The sequence below is a fragment of the Balaenoptera borealis genome (genome assembly GCF_965194805.1).
Source record: "Balaenoptera borealis genome assembly, chromosome: 10".
Lineage (NCBI taxonomy): Eukaryota > Metazoa > Chordata > Mammalia > Artiodactyla > Balaenopteridae > Balaenoptera > Balaenoptera borealis.
In genome coordinates this window covers 73,833,318-73,852,883 of record NC_138874.1, presented here as the reverse complement: position 1 = coordinate 73,852,883, position 19,566 = coordinate 73,833,318, and the positions used below count along the sequence as shown (strand labels likewise).

At 39.8% G+C, this 19,566-nt stretch overlaps 1 protein-coding gene across 4 annotated transcripts in view; it reads left to right on the top strand.

Moving 5' to 3' along the window:
* Positions 1-418: 418 nt before the first annotated feature.
* The window catches only part of UBE2D1 (ubiquitin conjugating enzyme E2 D1), a 36,142-nt gene continuing 16,994 nt past the window's right edge, over positions 419-19,566 (top strand). Inside the window, exon 1 of one of the 4 annotated variants that reach the window (XM_082339659.1) lies at positions 419-674. In XM_082339659.1, coding sequence (XP_082195785.1) covers positions 651-674 — 24 coding nt within the window. In that variant the 5' untranslated portion in view covers positions 419-650. The remainder of the gene's footprint in view (positions 675-19,566) is intronic. The other 3 variants (XM_082339660.1, XM_082339661.1, XM_082339658.1) reach the window with 3 other exon arrangements.

Below are 19,566 nucleotides of genomic sequence, written 5' to 3'. Positions count from 1 at the left end.
CGGACAGAAGAGGCGCCTTTCGAAACAGGAACTAAGGAGGTAAGTAAGGCATCATAACTGGAGTGAGTCTGTGCATGTGTGAGAAATTTAGGCAATTCATATATTTGAGAACAGTGAAATCTGTAAAGGTAAAAATAACAAGACGAGCTGTAGCACATATTCGAATCCGGCACATGTTTTTCGAGCTAATTTGTTATCCTCATTTTACAGATCGGGAACTCCAGGTTCAGTACCTTGATCAATATCCAATTGCAGGGACCAACTCCAGAGCCGGTAGCTCTGAGCCCAGGCTGTGGGTCGAGGTCAGCGGTGAGTAACCAGCCCAGCCCGGGGCGGCGGCCGAGCAGGGAGCAGAAACTACACTTCCCAATGTGCCCGGCGGGGCGGGGCGGGCGCAGGCTCCTTCCCAGAAGCAAAAGCGGAAACAAAAGAGTCTCGCCGGCGTCCCCGCCCGCACACTCGCGCACACTCGCGCTCGGGCGCCCTAGGAACAGGCACCGGCGCCCGGAGCGAGCCAGAGAGCGGCGAGCCGGGGATCCACCCGGCTGAGCCAGCCGAGGAGCCGGCGAGCCGAGCCCGCGACGACCCCACGCCCCCAAGCCCCGCAGCCGCCCCCAGCCGGCCGGTATCCCCGCCGCCCTCCCTGACCCATGGCGCTGAAGCGGATTCAGAAAGTGAGTGCCGGGGCCAGGCCTGGGGCGGTGGGGCGGTGGGGCGGGGTTCGGCCCCCTGCCCACGCTGACCCCGGCGGTGGCCCCGAGAGACGCGCCGGGAGGGAACGTGAAGGGAGGATGGGCCGGGGCGGGGACCGGGGGCCAGAGACGCCGGCGGGGCCAGCGGGCACTCGACAGGTGAGGTGGGAGCAGCGGCAGGTCCCGTGTGCTGGAGGTGCGTGGAGGCAGGGGGCCCGCTGTGCGCTCGCGCCGGAGCTGAGCCCGGAGCCCGGGCTGGAGAGCCTCCTTGGTCTCCAGACCTTCCCGCAGTCTGTGCTGCTCGGTCACTGCTGGATTTTGCCCTACACCCGGCTAGTTTTGGCCCTTGTCATGCTGCTTTCTCCACGCTGTTTCTTAAGCCCATCCTCTTTATGTGCTTGCCTCCCCGGGCTCCCGGGAGGGCCTGGGCCTGCAGCCTTACTCCGCGGAGCTGTTGGGTTTGTTCTTTCTCTCCTCTGCGGTTGGCTGTTGCTCAGATGCCCGAATGGGGTGGAAAAGCTCTTTTGGGGCCGAGAAACCTCCTGCCCCTTCTATTTTGGTGCCTCTCCTGCTGCCACTTTAGGTCACATAGCTGTAGTGAAAACATAGTTGCTGATACACAACAAGATGACCTCCTGGCTGTGATTCATCGTGAGTCAAGCCAAGCAGGTTTTTTTTTACCCTCGTGATAAACTTATATGTAAAGTTTGAGACACAACAGAAACTGCCACAAATTAAATTGTTTGATGCTTTGACACATGGCTATAGAATGAGGAAGAAATGTGTATGTTCATTAAACAAATATTTGTCCATCCCAACTCAGTGTTAGGAATTATCTTCTCTTGCATAATGTTTATTGCTACCGTCTCTAATGTGAACATCTTACAAAACTGAGGTTGGGGCATTTTCTTTCTCTTCACTTTTATTTCTTTTTGGGTTATCTCGTCTGTTCACTGACACAAGTTTTAGGTTTTTACTGTTATGGTTCATGTGGAGAACACTGAGAATTTGTTTTTTTTAATGGGTAGTGCGTTCGGCAAGTTAAGCCAACAATGGACAGCATGTTTTGCAAAGAATTTCAAAAGAAATCCTACCAAAAATTTGTGTCAACTTTTTCAGGCATGAATCGATAGAGCAGTGATAGAGATGTATACATTGTATTCTCAGTTACCCTTGGTGTCATCTTCTGGTACAGAGGACAGCAACTTTCAGACCCAGCCAGTTTATCGGGGGTGGGGGAAAGGTCAAATACTAAATCTGTGAAATACTGTTATTTTTTTGTGCCTTTTAAGGTTCCTCTCACTACAGTACACATAGTTAATCATCAGCATTTATTGATTAATGTGTTTTCTGATTTGAAGATAATGCAATTACACATTTTTTTCATGTAGGTAATTCTAATTTTGAAGCCACACTCAGCATCTTTGCCATGCCTTGTGTACTTATTAATGATGATGTAATGTTGGCTCACATTTGAGGTAAACACACATTTTTCCAAGGAAGTCTTAAGATTCCATTTCCTTCTTCCCTAGTTGTGAGAATTTTTCACAAGACTTTGCACATCCAGTAGCTTTTAAATAGCATAGAATTTGTCCACAGTAAGTAGGCATTCAAAGAAAATTGACACTATTTGTAAATATACTGGGCAATTATCAATCACCATGCTAAGCCAATATATTTGGCTTATATTTATAATATGGCATATATGCAAATCATATTTTTAGTACCTATTAGTTATTATTAGTTTATAACAGAGTTATCTGTAAAAAAAAAAAAAAGAAATTTGGGATCACATAATATCTCATCTCTGTATATCAATCTTTGGGTTTTCTTCTCTGTTATCAGAAAAGTTGACTTGTAAAAATCTCTTTTCCAGCCATTCTTTCAACTTCAGGAGGTATTTTATTTGATTCCCCACTTTTCCTCTTTCTTTACCTACCTCCTTGACTAGAAGCAAATTCCAGGGGAGCTGTGCTGTTTGCCATATGAACAGTTAAGTTACAAAGCTGTCTTTGATATCATCAGTTTACAGATTCTTTTTGAATCTTGCATGCTTCAACAAAAGAATACGCGTTATTAACTTTTGGCCTTTCTTTTAAAATGTATTAAAGTAACACTGTCAGGTACCTTCCAGGTCATTGGGTTGTGATTTTCCTATACCTACAGTGGCAAGCTTTAGAACTGTGCAGAACCTTAAAGAACTCTGCAGGAGTGGAGTGGGGTAGAGGGCAGGGGAATAGCTTATAGGCAGTGGTACCCAACCTTTTTTTTTTTTTTTTTTTTAAAGATTTATTGATTGATTGATTGCTATGTTGGGTCTTCGTTTCTGTGCTAGGGCTTTCTCTAGTTGCGGCAAGCGGGGGCCACTCTTCATTGCGGTGCGCGGGCCTCTCACTATCGTGGCCTCTCTTGTTGCGGAGCACAGGCTCCAGACGCGCAGGCTCAGTAGTTGTGGCTCACGGGCCCAGTTGCTCCGCGGCATGTGGGATCTTCCCAGACCAGGGCGCGAACCCGTGTCCCCTGCAGGCAGATTCTCAACCACTGCGCCACCAGGGAAGCCCGGTACCCAACCTTTTTGGCACCAGGGACCGGTTTCGTGGAAGACAATTTTTCCATGGGGGGGTGGTAATGCGAGCGATGGGGGGGATGGTTCAGGCTGTAATGTGAGCGATGGGGAGTGGCAGATGAAGCTTCGCTCGCTGGCCCACTGCTCACCTCCTGCTGTGCGGCCCGGTTCTTAACAGGCCACAGATCAGTATCCGGTCCGCGCCTGGGGGCTGGGGACTCCTGTTATAAGGTAGTGTATCAGAATCACCTGTGGGACATTTTCAGACTGTCCCCACTGCTGTAAATGGAGAGATGTTGAATCCCTCAGATGCGCTGGGGTAGAAAGAAGGTTGTGAACCACTGACTGACATTCTAGTCTACTCTCCTTATTAGAGAAGGAGCTTGAGGTTTGGAGTGGAGTGCTTTGTCCAGGTTAATCTCTTAGGAAGTGATTTGACATGTTTTTAAAAGTTCATAACTTCACTTCATCTGAAAAGATTAAAGATAGTTGAATTAAAATTGTATGAATATACAAAGCATGTGGATATAAGTGCTCAAAATATATTTTTATGCTAGAGTATGCTAAATGATTTAATACTCTGATTTAGACATCCAATGCCAGTTTTGCATTTCGGCTCATAAATTTACACACCCATGCCCTATTTTTAGACACAATGGAAGATGTTGTCACAGTCACCTGAATCACTAAAGGGAAAAAATTTGAACAAAGTCTGAGGAAAGATCCCTAAAACATGTATGAAAAAAGAGGGCAGTTTTTCAGCTGGACATTTATTATTTTCTAGAATTAATTTTGAAGTGTTTATTCTATGAATACTATTTTCATACCTTGGTAAACTTTTTTTGGAAATCATTTTTTTTTTAATTAATTTATTTATTTTTGGCTGCATTGGCTCTTCATTGCTGCGCGCGGGCTTTCTCTAGTTGCGGGGAGCGGGGGCTACTCTTTGTTAGGTGCGCGGCCTTCTCATTGTAGTGGCTTCTCTTGTTGTGGAGCATGGGCTCTAGGCTCATGGGCTTAAGTAGTCGTGGCTCGCAGGCTCTAGAGCGCAGGCTCAGTAGTTGTGGCACACGGGCTTAGTTGCTCCGTGGCATGTGGGATCTTCCCGGACCAGGGCTCAAACCCATGTCCCCTGCGTTGGCAGGCAGATTCTTAACCACTGCGCCATCAGGGAAGTCCCTGGAAATAATTTTTTTAAATTATAAATGTTATATCACAATACTGAATGTCTTGAAAACCAGAAAGGGAAAAAAAAAAAAAGGAAATTCTAACACAGTTATCATCTTAGTATATTTCCCTCTAGATTTTTGTTTTGCAAATATAGCAACACAGATGACTATTCCTCAGTGTATAGTTCTGCCGCCAAAATGGAATATTTGTATTTTTAATAGTCAATTTAACTTAAAATGTATATATAAATATAAATTAAAATACTTTATAAGTATTCTGAACTGTTGAATTTTTTGATTTGTACACTTCCGCATTAAACTGTTTTATGTCAGTCTAGAAAACCTTAGGATACTTCAAAAAAAACAAACAGAAAAAAACCCCCAGCCCTTTGTGGATGGAGCATCAAATGGGAGAAGAAGCTCTGGTTTCTGTTCCTGGCTCTGTGACTTACCAGCTTGTTTCCCTATCCATACAATGATGCTGCTGATAAGTAAAACCAGCATGTATAATATATAATGGTTCCTCTGTGCTAGATACTGTATTAAGTGCTTGACATATATTAATTGATTTAATCATTAGTGGGCCCAAGAGGTAGAAACGATTATTATCCCCATTTTACAGATGATAAAACTAAGGCATAAAGATGTTGAGTAATGTACTCAGAATCACATTGTGTAATTGTAAGTGGCAGCACTAAGAGTCCAAACCAGACAGTTGGCTCCAGAGTCCCTGCTTTTAACTATTTCAGTATATGCAGGTGGACTCACATCTTCTATCTATTGTACTTAAACTGAAGGACATAGAGTCAAATGAGCTTATGGATGTAAATGTTTTGCAAACTGGAATATTCTGTACAAATGTAATGTGGTATTATAATTAAGACCTTGGCATATTTAATCATTTTCACTGATGCATCACTCAGCTTGTTGATTATGCATTGTAAGTTTTTGCTCTGAGGTAATGTGCACTAGACCGGTTAACATGGTAAAAGAATAATATAACTTTGTTCATCTTTATTCCATCACTTAAAATGTTTCTCCTCCAAAAGGATTTAGAAAAATTGGTGTAATTCATAAATGTTCTGTCAAAAGTATCATTTCATTGTGAGATTTTCATTTGAGAAAATGGTTTACGAATTGATCTAGCTATTTAGTTCCTATAATGGCTTTGAATAGTAGTCAGCAGTTCAGATTACACAGATATATTAGAAAGACTTTCAGATTACAAGATTAAGTCTAAGACTCCAGGTTCCTTCAGTAAAAAAGGATATGACTTCTAAAAACATTTTAAAAAGAAAGAACACACTATTCATGCTTCTTGGTAGATAAATGGTTTGCCTTGAGATGAAAGGAAGAAAGTGTTCTTTTTCTAAAAAGCCACTGTATGCATTTTTCTGCTTTTAAATCTTTGTAATTAAGTTCAATCTTCCTTTTGCCGCCAGGATCATATATTTTTCTTCCTTTATCACAACAAAGGTGTAAAAAGATTAGATAACCTATCCTAGTTTAAAAGTTCTGAGGTTCCTTCTCTGTGGAAATAAATAGCACAGATCTAATAAGTCTGTTTATGCCTGCTTTAGGAAGCCAGGCACATGTTATAAAAACCAAACCTAGCAGGATGTGGGATCGCTTCCAGCAAAGCAGAATAGCATCTTTATTCATTTTAGTTCCCTGAAATACATGTAGGAAACATATTTAATGAGCACCGCTAATCAAAATGATCAGCCTAATACTTTCCATCAAACTGAGTTAATGGTTGTCTGTAATGTATTAGCTCCCCCCACCCCTTTTTTAAAAAGTGGGTAAACTGATGCTATGTGTAATTAAAAAATTAAGTATTGAGATACTTGTCCTCTCTGTTCTTAACCCTGTATGCTGGATTTAAAAATACTGGAATATATAATATAACCCAGATTTGCAGGGTTTCAGGATTGGAGGGGTCCGCAGATCACCTCAGAACAAATGAAGGCCAAACAGTTTCTGATACTGGCCTGTTTTGGTCTAGATGGCCTCTGAGAAGCTGAGGGTTTTTTTCTGCATTTAATTTGGTCTTGGGATGAACCTGTGAAGGTTCAGTTACATACATCAGACAGTAGTAAGAGGCTCCTATGTTCCAGGAGTTGTCCGTAGTATGGGGAGGAAACCATCCTGAAAAACTCCATCTAGCACTGCCTGTTGGATCACACCATGCTCTGCAGCTTCCTGTCTTTCCTCTTTCTGCATGTTTCCCCCACTGTTCTCTATATTCATATTATCCTGTTTGCGTGGCTCTTCTTCTTCACTGACAGCAGATTGCTTATTAGATTCCTAGTCTTCTTTCAGATTTAGGAAAGCCTTTCTAACTGGGGTGAGGTGGGGGGTTTGTTCCTTCACCTTAAACTTCATTAGCAGTAAAATTAACCTGATGGTTCTCACTCCAGGTGGCCACCCTCCTTTTGTGAGCAGTTTGGATTGCTCTAGAGGTAACCCAGCAGACTCGGTGGCCTGGGCTCATTGTTCTTCTCTAAACCATATATTTTTAAAAATATATGTTGATTACACTATTTTTTAAAATTAATTAATTAATTAATTTTGGGCTGAGTTGGGTCTTCATTGCTGTGTGTGGGCTTTCTCTAGTTGCGGCGAGCTGGGGTTACTCTTCATTGCGGTGCACAGGCTTCTTATTGCAGTGGCTTCTCCTGTTGCGGCACACGGACCCTAGAGCACACGGGCCCTAGAGCACGCGGGCTTCAGTAGTTGCAGCACACGGGCTCAGTAGTTGTGGCTCACGGGCTCTAGAGCACAGGCTCAGTAGTTGTGGCACATGGGCTTAGTTGCTCCGCGGCATGTGGTACCTACCTGGACCAGGGCTTGAACCTGTGTCCCCTGCATTGGCAGGCGGATTCTTAACCACTGTGCCACCAGGGAAGTCCCATAAACTAGTAAAACTCTTGCTGGTGTTTTTGCTTCCCCCAAGTTTTGATGTGTTGTATTTTCATTTTCGTTTAGTTAAAAATATTTTCTAATTTCCCTTTTGTTTTCTTTTTCGATTCTTGAGTTATTTAAAAATATTTATTTCCTAAATAATTGGGATTTTACAGAGCTTTCTGTTATTGATTTCTAATTTAATTCCATTGTGATCAGAATATCTGTTATTATTTGACTCCTTTAGAATTTTTGAGGCTTGTTTTATGGCCCAGAATGTGGTCTCTATTTTTTACTTACACAATGATAACGTCCTTCCGGTGTTCAGCAGAGCTTTTCAATGAACAATGTTCAATAATTTCTAGTCTTCATTTTGCCAGTGTCTGTTTGGTGTCTGTAGAGCCTAGGCTATGTTTAAGGAATGAATGCCAAACTAAGACATTTACACCTTGCCAATGTCTTAGTGTCTTCTCACACTTTTATGAGCTTTCAGAGCAGGGGTGACAAAATCAGTTTGGGGGGACACAAACTGCATTTTAAAAAATGGAATAGAAAACATTAGTGCTTTGGGTATAGTAATGGTGTTGTTTCATGAAATCTTTGTTTTAGTTATGTATATGTATTTCTGTGCATGTATGTGTTATGTGTACTAGGTTGTGGTATATAATGTTTTTCTTTTTTTTTATAAATTTATTTATTTATTTATTTATTTTTGGCTATGTTGGGTCTTCGTTTCCGTGCGAGGGCCTTCTCCAGTTGCGGCGAGCGGGGACCACTCTTCATCGCGGTGCGCGGGCCTCTCACTGTCGTGGTCTCTCCCGTTGCGGAGCACAGGCTCCAGACGCGCAGGCTCAGTAGTTGTGGCTCACGGGCTTAGTTGCTCCGCGGCATGTGGGATCTTCCCAGACCAGGGCTCGAACCCGTGTCCCCTGCATTGGCAGGCAGATTCTCAACCACTGCGCCACCAGGGAAGCCCTATAATGTTTTTCTTATTATGACTTGCTGTAAGGAAAGTTTGAAAATCGCTGTCCCATAGCATAAGATCTTTAGGTAAAATCACTATTGTCAAAAATACATGTCATATACATATATGTGTACATATGTATATAGAGAGAAAACAAATGAACCTATATACATACATACAAGCACACATACACAGATATAGATTCACACACATTGTAAAATGTTCTAGTCTTGGAACGTTTCTGTTTGATACAAACTGTCAATGCTCATTGTTTTCTACTACAAGTAGCAGCATTTTATAGTCACTGATGTACAACTGCAGTATTCAAGAATAGTGCTGGGTGATACGAAGAGAGATTAATTACTTTATTATGAAAATACTTTTTAAGTACCTACTATGTGCCAGTTATTAGGGATAGAAATGTAAGAAGGTAAATATTTGGTACATATTGGTAGATAGGTTTGTGTTTTAAGTGGGTTTTGAGAAATAGGCTGCTACCTTTTTTCTTTTTCCCTGAAGCACCATCTTTCTTGGTTACTATGAAATAAATAGTAACTTTTGATAATGTAGCATTCAAAATGTTCTGTGTTGCATGTTCCATCGTGTGTCAAAATTCTATTATGTATGTAATTTCCTATCATGTTTTTCTTGCCTTTCAGAGTGTCTTTGAACACAGACCCTCTCAAAGCTTATGAAGTAGTGTTCATTTCTAACCATTTATAAGAAAGAAGGCTCCTGGGAAAAGATAATAAGAATTCCTTTTCATTTCTTCATTTGTCACACTTTTGTTTCTCTTGAGCATGACTGAAAATGTGCAAATGGCCTTCATTCAGTACTGGAGTATTGTTGGCTCCAATGTGGATTGAAAATAATGTGCTCTAGTTATTACAGCCTTGAGGTGAGTATTGTTTTGGAGTGGGAGGAGTGCTGGAGTGGAAGTCAGATGGTCTGAGCCTGTGCCCTGGCTTTGGCTTTGTGACCTTGGCCAAGAAACTCATAGTCTTTATTTTCTTTATCTAGAAATACAATGAGTTGAACTAGATAACTTCTGTGGTCTTTTCTGACTTACAATTTTAAGCACACCTAAATAATGTTATTTGCTGTTTTCCTTTTGTCCAGCAAACAGCAAAAATGGTCACAGAAATAAATATTGAGCAGTGACACTGTGCTGTACTGCTGCATGAAACTTGAGTTAAAATTATATTTATTTTAAATTGTCAGAATTGAAATAAATGTGGGCATCTTAATGTATAATATAAGATGAATGAGTCTCTAAAGGTATATTACTTTTTGATTAAAGAGCATTTATTTGAGATGCAAATAAGATGTATTTCTGTTTCTGTATGGGTAACATAATGTGCTTTTCTAATTCCATTTAGCATCCATCTGTTTCAAAGGTATCTTTTGTACTTAAAAGACTATTTTATCCACATATTTAGACAACTGCCCTACACAACTGCTTTACATGTAGTAGATTTTTTAGATTCAAGTTAATGCACTTATGGAGCACCTTATGTATATAAGGCATATACAAAATGTGATAAGGAGATATATGGAAAAGTAAGGTATAACCAACATTATCTAAGAAATTTTAAACTAGTAAGGATATGAGATGTACCATAACAACTAGGTAGACTTAGGAAAGTACCATAAGGAAAATACAACATTTGAGCAGGAGGAGAGTCAAAGGTGGGAGAGGCCAAATTTATTTGGGGGAAATTAGGAAAAATTCTACGGAAAAGGTGGAATTGGATATAGGTTTGGAAGAATGGGTAGCATTTTTTAAGACAGGGAAGCTAGGTTCATAGAGGAAGCTACAGAAATGAAGGCACTGGAAAGTACATGGCTTATTTGGAAAGGAACAGATAATCGTGCTTTTGGGAAGCATTCAGAAAATAGTAGACCATAAAAGTTCATACAAGGCCCATGCTGACAAATGTGTACTTAATGCAGGAGTTGGGGGATGCCATTGAAGATTTTTGGGTAAGGAAGAAACATTCTTAATCCTATTGCTAGGTATACATTCTTGCCCTCATAGAACACAAGATTCTTTACTGTTTGTAATTATAGATTTGTAGTACATCACGAAAAGGGAAGTACAAGAGTGCCATGGGAATATAGCAGGGACCCTTTGGAGGGTTCAAGGAAAGCCGCCCTAGGGAAATGATGTTTAAGATGAGACATGAAAATGAAAGTTGGGGGTGATTAGGAGTCTTCTGTCTAAAAGGAAATCTTGTTTGAAACTAGAGGCAAGACAGCATTTTGGGGAATTGAAAGTCACTATGACTGGTGCAGAGAATGTTGGGGGAAAGTGTGGGGCTAGAGAGCAGTCAGATCCTGGAAACCATTTTAAGGATTTATAAATCTTCTATTAAGGCTAATGACAAAACATTGAAAGGGTTTGACATGGTACTTCAAGAAGATGATTTTGACCACAGTGTGTTGGTAGAGAAGTAGGAGGACAACAGGTCAGTTAAGACAGCATTACACTTGTTCAAGTGAGGTCCAGGAGGGTCTGAGCCAGCCTGGTGGGAGAGGGCATTTGGAAAAGGGGGTATGTGAGGAAAATTGTGGGTGTTTGTACCACCTGGCCTTTTTGAATTGGTCTGACCCACCGTACCTCCACCTGCTTGGCCTTTCAAGTCAAATCTCTAAGGCTCAGTAATCTGGGCAGTCTCTTCAGACTCCTCCGTCTACTGACCAGACTCCTCCATCTACTGACCAGTTCTTTAATAGTGTCTCCCCGGTTCAAACCTTTGGCTTCTTATCCTGAAATGTCTCTCCTCTGGCTTTTCTCCAACTCTTCTGCCCTTTGGACCTCAGTTTTTCTATAGGATGGGCCTCCTTCTGGGACCCTTTCAGTGGGAGGATCTGGACTAAAGGAGAATCTAAACAACTTGGTACTGATTCGTATAGACGATGGGGCATGAAGGGAGGAAGGAATCATGGTGATCTCAAGGTTTAGAGTTTGGGTTCCTGGAATAAGTGCATTTTTACCATAATACTTCATAAAGTAGATTCAAATACAATTTTTTACTGGGATACCTTGGATTTGTCTAAAATATATTTTTATTTATGTAATTCCTATGATGGAAACATTACATATAAAGGGAGGTTATTGAGTCTTCCCTTTAAAAGGAAGCCATGTTTTAAATTAGAGGCAAGATAGCATTTTGGGAAATTGAAAGTCATATTATGGCTGCTCTAGAGAGCATGGGGGGAAAGTGGTTTCAGATCTGAGACATTGGGTAGATAATGTCCCTAACCTGACCTCAAACATTTATTCTAAATTGTGCTCTTTATAGTTCAGATTCAATAAATTTTACTTTGATGTGGCAAAGTCAATAGTGTCATTGCTTTCTTCATCATCTTCCTTTTGTGTGGAATTTGGCTGCATTATCATCATTATTTTTAATAAACAGCCTTTGCCAGAGATACCTGATCCAAAGAGACAGCGAAGCAGCCAGGACCAGTTTATTGAAGTGAAATTGGTTCCTATAACTTAATTAATTGGATGTCATCAGCATTTTGAAGTCTTCCGGAAAGAATCTTCACAGTTTAAAATAAAGATTTTTTAATTCAAGGGTTTAGAGAGGTTCTGTATTCAGAGACATTTCTGAGAATTGTTTGACATCTCCCTATTGCAATAGCTCTAGTCAATTGGATAAGGAGATCAGAGTCTGAATTATAAGCCCATGAAGTGTTTATTTACAGACAAACCAATTATAGCTCATATATCCCTTTAGAGACAACATCAAAAATGCAATCCAGTAAGAATCACTGTCTTGTTTTAGAAGTTTTGATATAAAGATGGTTGTGTCACGTTAATTAATTGCCTGTTGAGCCAGGCTTTTTGAAATAATGCTTTCATGTGCTTTGGATTCAGTAATTTAGATTTTGGACTGTAAATCAGTCACTATGCGTGGGCTGTTTAATGTCCTTTACACACACCCAGTGGGGTATATATTACATCTATTATGGAGATTTAGACTTTCTGAATGTTGAAACTAGAGAACAACAAAGCATTTTCAGTCTGGTCAGCACAATTTTTTAGAGACTATTTACTGCATAGTGTCATATTAAGTATGATGGTAAATAAGGAAACTCTGACTTGTTAGCTTTCCTTCTCCACTGTTCAGATTGGCCTGTTACCCTTCCGGGGAGCTGAGAGATTAATGCAGGCCTCTCTTCTCTTACATTCCCTTCTTTGTTTCCTTTTATTTGTTTACTTTCTTTGAATTAGGCTGCCTCATCTACTTTTAGATTTTAAGTCCCCTAGAGGCAGGGACTGTGTCTAGGTTGGTTTTATGGAGAACACTCAGCATATTGTGGGGATGTTATAAACATGCCATCTGTGCCAATTTAAAATTCAGTTTCAGGCCTCTCAGTATTTTTCTTTGTGTCTAGTTCGATACAGAAATCTGAACTAGACTAGAGGTGCTTAGCCATGTAAGGCTATATAAATTCCTTAAGTACATGTTTTTGTGGACTCATAGTGCCAGTCTAGGGACACTATCTAGATAGGGACAATATCTTGTAATCTGCTTTTCATTATTGTATCTTGTATTTTTATTTTGAAATTTAATTAGTTTTTTTATGAGTGTCAGATTGGAATAGAAAACTGCTTCATTGATACAGACTATCTGGGGGCATACTTTCACCCTATTGATGATATTTATTGCATGGTCTATGTTTAAGTATAAGATTGGTTTGTTTTAAGCTTATTTTGTCTAAAAGGAGAAGACAGAAGTTAAAACTATGTATTTCAATTTTCAATTTAAAAAGCCACCGGAAATGAAATTGAAAGATACACAAAATACATGTATACACACAGCGTGTTTACTATAACGAGTTCTTTTCATATATGGAGTTATAGCTAGTCTCATTATTTGATAACCATCTTTTACATTATATGATTTCTCTCTATGTAACTGGCAGTAGAATTGCTGGGTCATGTTCACCTTTAATGATTACTGTCAGATTTTTCCTCTTCCACCAGTGACATATGAGAGTTCCAGTAGCTTCACATCTTTGTCAACATTTGTACTTTTCTTCTTTTTTTATTTTCACCATCCTTTGGGGGTTGTAATGACATAGTATTTTGGTTTTAACTTGCATTTCCTTGATGACTGATGAAGCTGAGCCCCTTCCCATATGCTTGTTGGCCATTTGGATACCTTCTTTTGTAAAGTGCTTATTCAAGTATGTCTTTGAAAAATTGATCTATAGGAATATTTTTTTTAACATATTCTGGATGTGAGCAAAAAAAAAAAAGTTCATTTTTTTGTATAGTTTGAGGTGGGGGATGTCAAGGTTCTTTTCTTTTTTCTTTTTTTAAATAAATTTATTTATTTATTTTTGGCTGCATTGGGTCTTTGTCTAGTTGCGGCGAGTGGGGGCTACTCTTCGTTGGCGTGCACGGGCTTCTCATTGCAGTGGCTTCTCTTGTGGAGCACAGGCTCTAGGCATGTGGGCTTCAGTAGTTGTGGCACATGGGTTCAGTAGTTGTGGCTCGTGGGCTCTAGAGCGCAGGCTCAGTAGTTATGGCGCACAGGCTTAGTTGCTCCGCAGCATGTGGGATCTTCCCAGACCAGGGCTCGACCCATGTTCCCTACATTGGCAGGCGAATTCTTAACCACTGCACCACCAGGGAAGTCCCTTTTTTTTTCTTTTTCAATATGGATACCCAGTTGACCTAGCACCACCTATTGAAAAAAGTTTTCCTTTTCCCTCCACTAGAATGTCACTGTGTTCATTTTTAATTTTTGAATTCCAAGTTTGCCATTTTCTTTCCATTTTCAGCACATTGATGAAGTTAAAATAAGTGCTCATGGTACCACTCAGATGTCAAACACCATCACTTTTGCTTCTACATCAAAAGTGCTATTTGTTTATTCAAAACAGTGATAATATCCTAAATTGGGTTTAAAGGATATGCTGTCCAGTTTTTAAATGTGCACCTTTCTGTAATGGAGCTTTGTAGAGCCCCAGGGATCACCACTCACATTGAAATCTATGTGAATGGCGCACCTTGGAGTTGGCGCACAAGGCCTGTGGGGCAAATGCAGCAGCCCTGAGTGCTGCTTGCAATAACTGGCAAATTATAAAAAAAACAAAAACAAAAACATGATCTTGGGACTTCCCTGGTGGCACAGTGGTTAAGAATCCGCCTGCCAATGCAGGGGACATGGGTTCGAGCCCTGGTCCGGGAAGATCCCACATGCCATGGAGCAGCTAAGTCCGTGCGCCACAACTACTGAGCCTGGGCTCTAGAGCCCGCGAGCCACAACTAATAAGCCTGTGTGCCACAACTACTGAAGCCCGCGTGCCTAGAGCCCGTGCTCTGCAACAAGAGAAGCCACTGCAATGAGAAGCCCGCGCATGCCAACGAAGAGTAGCCCCCGCTTTCCGCAACTCGAGAAAGGCTGCGTGCGCCCAGCAATGAAGACCCAGTGCAGCCAAAAATAAATGAATAAATTAATTAATTAAAATAAATAAATAAATAAAGCATGATCTTTTTCTATTCTCCAGCAATCCACATTTTAACAAACGAGGGTTATTTGTGTTTGAATACTGTGGTGTGCCACAATTTTAAAGGGGTGGAGTAAGAAAGAAACTCTGAGGCAATCCATGTGGCTTTTCAGAATTTCCCAGCTCTTAAAACCTTTTAATGTTTCATATTTGAGTTTATTTTTTATTTAGAAAGTAGTTTATTAATTTAACAAAAAAGAAAGAAAGTAGTTTGTGTCAGTCAAGATATTTTATACCAGTTCCTTCCTAGATCACACTTCTGTCCTAGGAGAAACTTTCTTTCTAGGACTCCCTTGAGTGATCTAAACTTTAATGAACACATTCAGAAGGTGACCCTTGAGGCTCGTAGCTACTCTTATATGTATTTTCTTGGAGGCACAACAACTTGTAAGTTTCTAAGGATCCAGAGGACCTCTTTCCTATATCTTTTAAACTACTGGGTTGGCCAAAAAGTTCATTCAGTTTTAAGTAAAAATGAAAGGCACGTTTTTCGTTTTCATGAAGAACTTTATTGAACAAGGTATTCACTAACCAAACGAACTTTTTGGCCAACCCAATATATCTTATAAAGTTACTTTTTTCCACAAACAAGTTCTCCTTGAACTTCATGCCCAGTTCAGTCATCAACAAATGTGCCTGACCAGTGACTTGTGAGGATTTTTATTACTATCATAATCTTATACCATTAAAATAAATGTTTAAAACATTGGAGTTGGGACGAGAGTATAAAATCAGTCATGATCCCTATCAGAAAGGATGTGGAAGTGCTTAATAAACTCCTGCTATAATTAGTTCAGCTGGTTAAATTGAGCTTGGAACAAGTAAGAAAAAAAAACCTCAGTCCATGCCACAGACTGCAGCTCTGAGTATGCGTAGCTCTGTCACCAAGGATTGCCAGTGTTTGGAAGACAGCTTAACTTTGAGACTAGGTCAGCTCAGCACAAACCCCTAACTCCTCTTGGAAAAGCAGCCCAAAGCTATGTCCTGAAAGTAGGTCAACAGCATCTTAAATAAACAATAAGGATGGCATATTTAGAGTTTTGAGGTCTTCTAAATCAGAAGAACCACAACAAAAAAGACTCCCAAGAATTTTTTGTGGCTTTGGACACTTTGCTAGAATATCATACATTCTGTAAATTGAAAATAGTTGTGGCGGTGGCATGTGTTTTTTGTTTTTTTTATAAATTTATTTATTTTATTTATTTATTTTTGGCTGTGTTGGGTCTTCGTTGCTGGGCGCGGGCTTTCTCTAGTTGCGGCGAGCAGGGGCTACTCTCCGTTGCGGTGCACGGGCTTCTCAATGCGGTGGCTTCTCTTGTTGCGGAGCATGGGCTCTAGGCACGTGGGCTTTAGTAGTTGTGGCTCGCAGGCTCTAGAGCGCAGGCTCAGTAGTTGTGGCGCACGGACTTAGCTGCTCCATGGCATGTGGGATCTTCCCGTACCAGGGCTCGAACACGTGTCCCCTGCATTGGCAGGCGGATTCTTAGCCACTGCGCCACCAAGGAAGCCCTGGCATGTGTTTTTGATACCTTGATGATTAATATTCTTTTGAGGTTCATTTCTAGATGTTATTATATGTTATTTAAAAGGCCACCCCAGTCTTTTTTAAGTGAACTGCACTATTCTCTCTTAACACCCGTTATTAAGATTTTTTTTATTATATGCAGTCCGCACATCTACATAGGGGAGTAATTAATTCTGATTCTATTCCAAATCTAATCATTTGCATTTTTTAAAATAAATTTATTTTATTTATTTATTTTTGGCTGCATTGGTCTTCGTTGCTGCGCGTGAGCTTTCTTTAGTTGTGGCGAGCAAGGGCTACTGTTCGTTGTGGTGCATGGGCTTCATTAGGTATGGCGCGCAGGCTCAGTAGTTGTGGCATACGGGCTCAGTAGTTATGGCTCGCAAGGTCTAGAGCACAGACTCAGTAGTTGTGGCGCACGGGCTTAGTTGCTCCGCGGCATGTGGGATCTTCCCGGACCAGGGTTTGAACCCGTGTCCCCCGCATTGGCAGGCAGATTCTCAACCACTACGCTACCAGGGAAGCCCCTGCATTTCTAAAAAATAGAAATTTGAGATATCTATGCTCTGCTGATCACGCTATTCCTTTTTTTTTTTTTTTAATTGGAGTACAGTTGCTTTACAATGTTGTGTTAGTTTCTGCTGTACAGCAAAGTGAATCAGCTATATGTATACATATATCCCCTCTTTGTTGGATTTCCTTCCCATTTATGTCACCATAGAGTACTGAGTAGAGTTCCCTGTGCTATATAGTCGGTTCTCATTAGTTATTTATTTCATACATAGTAGTGTATATATGTCAATCCCAATCTCCCAATCCATCCCACCCTGCCTTCTCCCCTTGGTATTCATATGTTTGTTCTCTACACCTGTGTCTCTATTTCTTTTTTGCAAGTAAGTTCACCTGTACCATTTTTCTAGATTCCACATATATGCATTAATATAGGATATTTGTTTTTCTCTTTCTGACTTACTTCACTCTGTATGACAGTCTCTAGGTCCATCCACATCTCTGCAAATGGCACAATTTCATCCCTTTTTATGGCTGAGTAATATTCCATTGTATGTATATACCACATCTTCTTTATCCATTTGTCTGTTGATGGACATTTAGGTTGCTTCCATGTCCTGGCTATTGTAAATAGAGCTGCAGTGAACATTGTGGTACATGACTCTTTTTGAATTATGGTTTTCTCTGGATATATGCCCAGGAATGGGATTGCTGGATCATATGGTAGTTCTATTTTTAGTTTTTTAAGGAATCTCCATACTGTTCTCCATAGGGGTTGTATCAAGCTATTCCTTAAATTGTATTGTTTAACTCAAACAATATCAAGCACCTTATATGAAAGGCATTGTTCTAAGCATTGTGGAGGAATTCATGAATAAAATGCAAAAAAATCTTAGTTTTAAAATGATATTCTGGTAGAAGAGGAAAGGGAAGGAAGAAATTAGTATTTTTTGAGCATCTATTATACATGCCAGGTATTAAGCTAGTTACTTCACTTATGTGTTTTCATTTAATTCTCAGTATAGCTCTTCCAGTGATGTTCCCATATGAGGCACTTGAGCAAGAGGTTAAGTGAGTTGCCCAAGGTCACATAGCTAGTAAGGGTCAGTAGCAAGGCCAGGTCTGACTCCAAAACTCATATTTTTAAAGTGGTCATTGAGAAGACAGCCACTGTTGAGGAGAATGGATAAAATTTGGGCACAGGGAGTTAGAAGGAAGGTTATTTTCAGAGAAGGAAAATGATGAAGGTCAGAAAACTTTAGCCATGTATAGGGAACATCCAAGTAAGCAGGCTAGACCTGACTAGATGGTTCTCAAACTTTTTGGTCTCGGGACCCCCTTATATTAAAAGTATTGAGTGCCTCAAAGAGCTTTTGTTTGTATAGGCTATATGTATTAATATTTACTATATGAGAAATTAAAACAGAAATTTAAAAATATTTAGTAATTTAAAAATAACAATAAACCCATTGCATATTAACATAATAACATTTTTATTAAAGATAACTGTATATTCCAAAACAAAAAAAGGTAGAGTGTCATTGTTTTATACGTGTTCAGATCTCATTATAGTCAGGCTTATAAATGACAGTTGAATTCTCACATCTGCTCATGCATTCAGTCTGTTACAGTATCAAATATTCTTAAACTGGAAAACTCCACTGTATACCCATGAGATAATTGAGAGTGAAAAAGGCAAATATCTTAGTTTTATTATGAAATTAATTTTGACCTCACAGACCTCCTGAAAGTGTTTTAGAAAACCCAGGGGCATTCTTTGGAGAATTACTGGGCATGTTTGTGAAGGGGGAACCCAATTGAAAGTGTAGGGTTAGGACTAGATAATGAAAAGAGTTGGCTGAGTTTGGTCTTAAATAAGCAATGGGGAGCCACTGACATTTTCTAAGCAGAAAAATGAAATAAACCGAGCTGTGCTTTTAGAAGATCGTTATGCAAGTAATTCATAGAGTATTGGGAAGCAATTATAGTTGAACTGTAATAGATTTTTGAGGTAATGTAATAGGTATTAAGGTAGAATATATTATACTCTTCCTCTGACAAGATGAACTAGAGAAAGGGGAGTCAAAATAAGCCTGGTGACTAGGAGACTAATAATCCCATTAATAAATATAGGGAACACAGAAAAAGAAGCAAGCTTGGGAAGGAAAATAGTGAATTAAGTTTTGGAATATGTAAAAAAAAGTTTTACATTATTTTTTATTCTGAAATAATTTTAGTCTTACAGAAAATTTGCAAAAATAATACAGAAAAGTCTCATGTATCTTTCACCTAATTTCCCCTAATTTTTACAATGTATATAACCATTGTACAGTTATCAAAATGAGGAAAGTAACAGTGATACAGTACTGTAAGCTAAACTACAGACCTAATTTATATTTTACTAGTTTTTCCACTGTTGTTTTGCTGTCCAAGGATCCAATCTGGGATCCCACATTGGATTTAGTTGTTGTGTCTCCTTAGTATATATATATGTCCTCTAATCTGTGACAGTTCCTCAGTCTTCCCTTGTCTTGCAAAAATTTTTAATAAAAAAGAGAGAAGATGCTTATAATATATGTAGTGGGGAAAAAACAGTGTCATTTCATCTCTCTTAAAATACATAAGAACCTGAGTAAAGCCATTATTTTTTATTTAAAAAGTTGAAAAAAATTATTGTAAAAAATTGAAACAATGTAAAAGACATA